The 7295-nt window shown below is 48.4% G+C and overlaps 1 protein-coding gene across 1 annotated transcript in view; it reads left to right on the top strand.

The window, feature by feature from the left end:
* The window catches only part of WRAP73 (WD repeat containing, antisense to TP73), a gene marked incomplete at its 5' end in the record, with an annotated part of 12753 nt that overhangs the window by 2748 nt on the left and 2710 nt on the right, over nt 1-7295 (top strand). The window contains 5 exons of the mRNA XM_010136175.1: nt 3698-3770; nt 4648-4751; nt 5592-5678; nt 5838-5972; nt 6061-6138. Of these exons, the coding sequence (XP_010134477.1) occupies nt 3698-3770; nt 4648-4751; nt 5592-5678; nt 5838-5972; nt 6061-6138 (477 nt within the window). The remainder of the gene's footprint in view (nt 1-3697; nt 3771-4647; nt 4752-5591; nt 5679-5837; nt 5973-6060; nt 6139-7295) is intronic.

The raw sequence follows: 7295 nt of genomic DNA on the forward strand, positions 1-7295 counted from the left end.
AGCAGGAATAAAAGTGTGTGTTTCTGTGTCTATTGGAGCTAATCCTTAGTAACTGGAAATGGCTGTGTTGGTTGAAAAATGTTTTCTGTCGAGGAATGTGCTCTGAATAAGCTCCTGAAATCCGGTGCTGACAGACACTGCTATGTAAGGAGGCCTTGTGACCCAGTCAAGTCTGGGACAAAAGTTGACAGTCATTTGAGATGCCAGGTTGTTTAAAAGTGTGTTTTTAACCACTGAAAATCACCAGTCTTACACCTGCCTGTAGCTGTCAACACTGGGACGTGGTCCTGAACCCGGCACTGGAGACTGTTTATCACGTTGCCATCTAAATACTTCTTATTTCTCAGCTGTTTTTAGGCTATTTTAAAAATGCTTCTGCTTTTGGTTTGGTTTTCCACTGCAAAACAACAGCTGAAAACTTCTCAGACACCATTATCGTTAGGATTCGAGTTTGACAACTCTGCTTACTTGAGTCCTCTGCGCTAAAGAACCCGTCAAACTGCCCCCAGTGCTTGCTGTGGGCTTAAAACAGACCAGGGTCTGTTCTGCCATAACAGCAATTGTCCCTTCCCACAAAGTCTCTGAGAACAGCAGAGAGCAATGCAATTTATTGAAGCTCATGGCTTTCTTTTTCACCCTCTGGGCATTTTATGTTTGGGTCTCTGCGAGCTGAGATAACCTTTCTCGGGCTGGTTTACGCTGGCAGCTTGGGCAAGATTGTGGACTAATGTTTGGGTTCCAGCTGGGAGTAGGGAGGTTCTGCTGTTTTGTCACAATTTAATTGTACACATAGTGTTAATCCGTGTAAGGTAGGTGTGAAAAACTCGTCATGTCACTTTCTCAGTTTATAGAAACGTTTGAGTATTTGAGAACAAACAGAGCAAGGGAAGAGAATCCTCATTTTGGGAATCAAAATGGTTTGTCTTTACATGATTCTAACGCTGGGCCAAAACCTTCACGTTATGTGTGGTGTGATGTGGGCAAGAGATTGGGTGAGGTCTCCGGCTTGCCATGGCGACCTTCCCTTCTCGCAGCCTTCTCAGGAGAGAGGCGCTGAGGATGACTAGAGAGGTTATGGGTGTGCGGTGACTGACTGACTGACATCCAGGCCGAACAAAGTGCTTTGGCTGTCTTTGGTTGTAGGCATCCAGTATAAGGTCTGAAGATGTGTTTTTGTGGGTTTTTTGTAGACTGAGTGTAAATGTCCCATGGGTGTGTGGTGGTTGTGCTCTGGAGCCTCTCCCCAGTTCTGCAACAGCATTTGCACACACTAGAGATGATGTGTGGGGAGGGAGATGGGGCAATACGGACCTAAATCAGCATTAATGTCAGTGAAACTGTTGGTGTTGGTGAGGTGCATGCTCAAGAGGTAAGTGCAATGTGACAGGAACGAACAGGGGAATTTTTACTGGTGTCTTCTCTGGGGAGTTACAGAACTCAGCCCTTTTAGAGCAGAGAGGCCTTTAGAAAAAGCCTTTCTTTTGAGAAGTCTTCTCTTCTGCAGTGGAGCCTCGGGCAGGGCAGAGGTGACAGTAAGAGTTCTGCGTGAGATGTGCTGTATCTCACCTCTGGAGACTTTCCTCTCCCAATGTTCTTGAGCTTGATGTGGGTGGGAAGCTCCGGCCCTGTTCCGAGGCTCTGAGCCAGCCGAGGTGGTCCAGGGCAGAAGGCGCCTGACGCACAGCAGCCAGGTGAGTGGATTGTGAGGCTGAGCAGCAGCACGGGAGTAAACTTGGATGCCTTTGGCAGGAAAAATATGATCCGGAGCTCAGCATTCAAAGCTCGCAGCTGCTAAGCTTGTATTAAGTGGCTGCAGAATGTGTGTTCTGGGCAAGGGGGGAGCAGCAGCGAGCGCGTTTCCCACTGCAGTTCACGGGAGCAGGCAGCCTCTCGCTGTGGCAGTCGCTGTAGAAGAACGCGAGGCAGCATCGAGTTGGTATTTTTAAAGTAAATCCTGCATGAGGAGCAGGCTAGCAGCGCCGCATTGGCGTGTCTGACAGTGAGCAGTTCAGGGATAAAACTCGATTAATGTTGTTCAGCCAGTTCCTCTGGGACCTGCTAAAGCTACAGGTGGTGCCATTGATGTCTGGTTGTAATTTCATACCTGTAGAACAAAGGACGAGAATAATAAACACTGCATTAAAGGGAGGATAGACTGGAGTCTGATCTGGTTGTGCTCTTTCCTGTAATAAATTAAATTGATTTCTACGTTGTCTCTTCAAATCTCAGGAGTTTCTTCTATATATAAAAAGCAGTGGAGAGAAGAGCTGATGCTGCTCTGGGGTCTCCCCACGTCTCTGGAGGGAGGCAGCATTTGTTAGGTTCCCAGGCTTGGTTTGTACCCAATATCAGTTACCCCAATCACACTGTCTAGGGAAAATGACAGTGTCAGCAATGAAAAACCTCTGGGTTCTGTGGCAGCATGCAGCCTGGAGCGGTAGCAGGGAGAACAGCCTCACAGGATGCTGCCTTGGAGCCCTTTGCCACCAGAGAATAGTACCAGTTACTTCAGGAAAGGACGATGCACATTGAGGATAAACGTGGAGCAGGAACTTCCTCCCAGGGATGCTGGGGATGCTGGTTGGACTGCATCTGCTGCAGGAGGATGAGGAGATGGTGGACAGGGCTGAAGTCTTACTTAGATCATGAGTCAGAACTGGTTTTGTGGATCAGCAGTCCTGGGAAAGGCAGCTTTTAAAGTGTGGTGCTCACTGCAAAACTCACCTGCCTCTTCTCTGGAATCTGCTACCTTGCTGCAATAAAAGTGAGGAAAACACAAACAGAGTGACACTGGAAACATTCCTGGCTCCAGATACGAAGGCGAAGGTTCACATGACCCACTGGTTAATGCACACGTGTCTGGAGTGGCTGCCGTTGCTACGGGAGAGGAGGTGTTTGGTTTTAATTGGATAATCCGCAGATGGCAACGCAGAGCTTCCAGAATGCAGGCTGTGACCTTGGAGAGCTGTGGAGAAGCTCGTCCTGCAGCTGACTGCCTTCCCCCGGATTTGGGCTTTTTTGGGAGGCACAAGCCTCCCGGAATGCCCTGGACACGATGGCTAGTGCCTTGCCTTGCACAGCGTCCTTCGGTTCTTTCAGTGATTATGTGGTGGTGCTGCTTGCGGGTGGCTGAGGAGGGAAGAGCAAAATGCAGATCAGCTGTCAAAGCTGAGTGTGTCTGGAAGTTGAAAACACAGTGGAATTTTCATTCCTAGTAGCCTTGTCCTGAGAGACACAATGTTCTTAAGCTGCTGTAAGGTCTCAGCCATTCGTAAAAGCAAGAAACTTCTCAACTTTCTTCCAGACTCTGTGATGGAATTATGTTTTTCCAGCCAAAGCGTGTCTGTGTGCGATACACTGGCACTATGCAGCTGGGTGCGTGCCAGCCTCAGTGACTTTGGAGTTAGCGATGAGCTTTTCTCCCTGTCGGCGTTCTGCCTCTCACACCCCTCTGAGTGTCTGGTGTGGCTGTAACGAGGACGTGGAATATGCAGCCTGCGGACTGAGGGGAGGGAATTCAGAGGTGCTTCTCAGGGCTTTGTGTTTGCGCTACCCAGAGCAGCTGCAGAGGTTAATTAATCACAGCAGGTTATTGATCTACTTTGTGTGGCCGAATTATGTTTATGGGTTTCTATTTACTCATTTTTTTTAATCTACAACAATAATGACCTTCTTCCCTGTCTTTTCCCTCGGACAGCTGCGGATAACTGTGTGGTCCTTGTGTACGAAGTCTGTGTCTTACATCAAGTACCCCAAAGCCTGTGAGCAGGGTAAGTCACAACTCTGCGGGAATGGGATGTTTTAATGTGGCAGGAAGGGGAGGTGACTCGATGTGTGACGAGGGAACACGTGCTTCAGCACAGGCTCTGCACCCTCCCTGGGGGGGTTAACTCACCCTCGGGTGCAGGTCTTAGGTCGGTACCTGGGTGCCACCTGCTACAGTACACGATGTGCTCTGGGGTTGTCACGTTCTCACTGTGGATGAACGGCATCAGGTCTGGGTGCCCATTCTTCAAACACGTGGCTCTGTCGTGTTTGCCTCCGATGAGTCCTTTAAGACATTAACTTAAGCTGGATGTGTTGGTGATGAAAAACACTAATTCAAAGTGGCTTCTTTTACACTTGACAGTATTGCAAAGGCAAGTGTTGTGTCAGGACTGTAGCCACATGGCGGTGGTTAGCAGTTCCCTGCCTGAGGCTGGGACACAGTAATATCTGTCTGTGACAGGGACAATTATGTCTTACATGCGGAACAGGAGCGGAGGGGGACCCGCGCCTGCAGTCGGCAGAGCAGCAGCGGTTGCATGCCGAATCCATTTAGCCAGACTAAATGAACTGGTTATTTGAAAAATGTGAGGTTTATGTAACAGCTGTCTGTTGGGAACCAAATGTGGTTTTTTGGAGCACGCTGAAGTTCTGTAGCTGTGGAGCTGCTTCTCTAGAAATGGGATGTTGAGAGTTTAACGACTGCTGACACAAGCAAATTGGTAATGCTGTGCATTGCCTTGATAAGGGATCTTCTGTGAAGATACAGATTTCCTTTTGTCTTTACTTCTCTGAATCGGGAGTGGCTGCTCTTCACTGAAGCACTGGCAGCTCTCCGCTCTTGTTTCTCCCCCGTTTCCATTCGCTGTCTCTCGTGGGCAGGGATAGCTTTCACGAAGGACGGCCGCTATATGGCAGTAGCAGAAAGACGTGACTGCAAGGACTTCATCAGCATCTTCGTCTGCAGCGAATGGCAGCTACTGAGGGTGAGAGATGTCTGTCCTTGCCCTCCACTGCTTCTGCCTAGACAGACAGCATGTGCGTGCACAAGTTTAGACTCGGTTGCTTTGGTCGTGTGGTTTTGGAGTTCAGACGTGTTCTGACCAGCACCTGGCTCCTCCCGTGGCTGCGGGTGGACAGCGGCAGCAGGGTCCTGCTCAGCAGCCAGTGTGTGCTACACGTGCCTGAAGAATTCTGATAGAATGCAAAAGTTCCACCTTCCAATTCCTGCATGAGCTTATTGACAGTAAGTTGTGCTATACAATCATCATGGCAGGGTCAGCTGCCTGAGAAAGGGATCATTTGGAATGTGTCATACAAATTATCATGTGTTCTGATAGCAATGAGACCGGTCTGGGAAGGATGCACACCAGCATGTCTTAGAGGACCAGACGGATCTGGGGAACTAAAACCATTAAGAACTCCTAGTCACCTCTGGCTCAGAATTCTGAGGGTCGGTAGAAGCTGGCAGCAAAATTTGGGAAATACTACTAAATGCTGGTCATGATGCTGAGCTCTTCCCTAAGGTCCTGCCACGCTCTCAGGAATGAGGCTGCTCCGTCTGGGCTGGTTCGGGGTAACTGCTTTGGTTAGGAGATGGTGTGTTCATTTTAAGGTATCACAACCTTTTGCCCCTTCTGTAAAGGGAATCCAAAGCCACTGAATGCAGAAGAAAACATTTCTGTGTCTCCATAATCATGTAAAAGGCTCGTCTGCACTTGTGATAGCACTTAAAAGGGTAAAACTGAGGATGCTGTTAGGTCAGGTGCGACAGTATTTCTCAGTGTAATAGTTCCGACAGTTTTGTTTTTTCTCTTTTGGGGCAGCATTTTGACACTGAAACAGAAGATCTGTTTGGGATTGAGTGGGCTCCTAATGGCTGTGTTCTGGCTGCATGGGACACGTGTCTGGAGGTAGGAGGAAAAAGCACATCATTTTCTTGGAGAGTTCAAGTCGGTTTGTAGCTGCCTTGTATAAAGCAGTAACTAAAATAACTATTTTTTGTTACAATTTTTTCTCTTAAATGTAACAAGACCTGAACTCCAACCACTCTAAACCTGCTTCTGTTTCAGTATAAGGTACTGCTGTACTCCCTGGACGGCAGACTGCTCTCCACCTACCAGGCTTACCAGTGGTCGCTGGGCATAAAGTCAGTGGCCTGGAGTCCCAGCAGCCAGTTCTTGGCAATTGGCAGCTACGATGAAAAGGTAAGAAATAGGTTTATTATCTCTTTTATCTAAACCATTTGTGACCTTTGTCATAACCGTTCTGTCTTGCAACATTTTCTGGACTCAGGTGCGTATCCTGAACCATGTCACTTGGAAGAAGATCACAGACTTCGAGCATCCAGCAACCATTGCAAACACCAAGACTGTAAGTACGGATCCGGACCCCCCTGAATCATGAGCAGCACTTTGATGCTGCTGTTGGTATCTGAAGGATGCTGGTAAATACATGTCGCTCGGGAGACTTTGCTTTTTCCCCTCCTGATGTGCAAATAGGGCTTGGGAAATTCCCTGAGAACTTGGGGATGTAAGAGAATAGAGGAATTCTTTCAAGTTCAGTGGAGTACGATGATCCTCCCAGTTTTAGCACAGATTGGTTCTGGGAGGACTGCTGTCACACCCAGGGCACTCGGCTGTGTGTGGGGATTGCAGTGCACATTTGGGTGTGCAGATGATGGCAAACTGGGAAACTTCACAGGAGAGCTTTGTCTCAGCTTTCTGGAATCCGTGACTTTAAACAGCCTTGGAACTGGATTGCAATCAGATTCATATCTTGTCTGTAGGAGCTCACTCCAAGAGCATTTTCTGTAACCTCCTGTCATGTTTATTTTTATCTTGTGTACACTCGTGTGCAAGGCCCAACAGAGTCTGGGGAGTTGGAAGCAGACAGAGCTGTAGCTTTTGTTCCAAAAATCGCAAGCTGTTCTCAGCCATCGAGTAAAAAGAACACAGTATGGTAGTGCTGTGCGCCACTGCAGAGGAGGGACGAGTCCTGTGTCCCACAGAAATCTGTAAAGGCTCGACATTGCATTCTGTAAGTCTGCAATATTCCCGTGACTGGTGATGCTTCTGAGCCAGAAGCAGGGCATGATCCATCAAATGCACCTCAGCAAAACTTCCCATGGCTGAAAATTGCCCTTACTTCCAGGGAGGCGTGACGTATGGAACGGGAGACAAATGGAAATGGCTCTGTTAATGTGCGACGCAGACGGGCGTTGCAGTTGGTGCGTTTTATCCTGGCTCATGTGTTGTAGGCATGCTCTGAGCTGTTCCCGCTAGTGCCCTCTGCAGAGCTGCGCTTTGTTTGCATTTGTTTATGGTAGTTAAAGATTCTGTATGGCAAAGATGAAGTTTATGTCCCCGCTGCAATGCAGGTGATTCATGGTGCTGCTAGCTTTAGCTTGGGAGTAACGAACAAGGTGTTACTCTGGCAGACGTGTTTATTGGTCACAGGAGTGTTCTGATGGTGGCTTCCAACAGCAAATGATCCACTGGGAATGCTGGGTTCAGTATCTGCCTGCTGAA

The sequence above is a fragment of the Buceros rhinoceros genome, unplaced genomic scaffold (assembly GCF_000710305.1).
Source record: "Buceros rhinoceros silvestris isolate BGI_N320 unplaced genomic scaffold, ASM71030v1 scaffold43865, whole genome shotgun sequence".
Lineage (NCBI taxonomy): Eukaryota > Metazoa > Chordata > Aves > Bucerotiformes > Bucerotidae > Buceros > Buceros rhinoceros.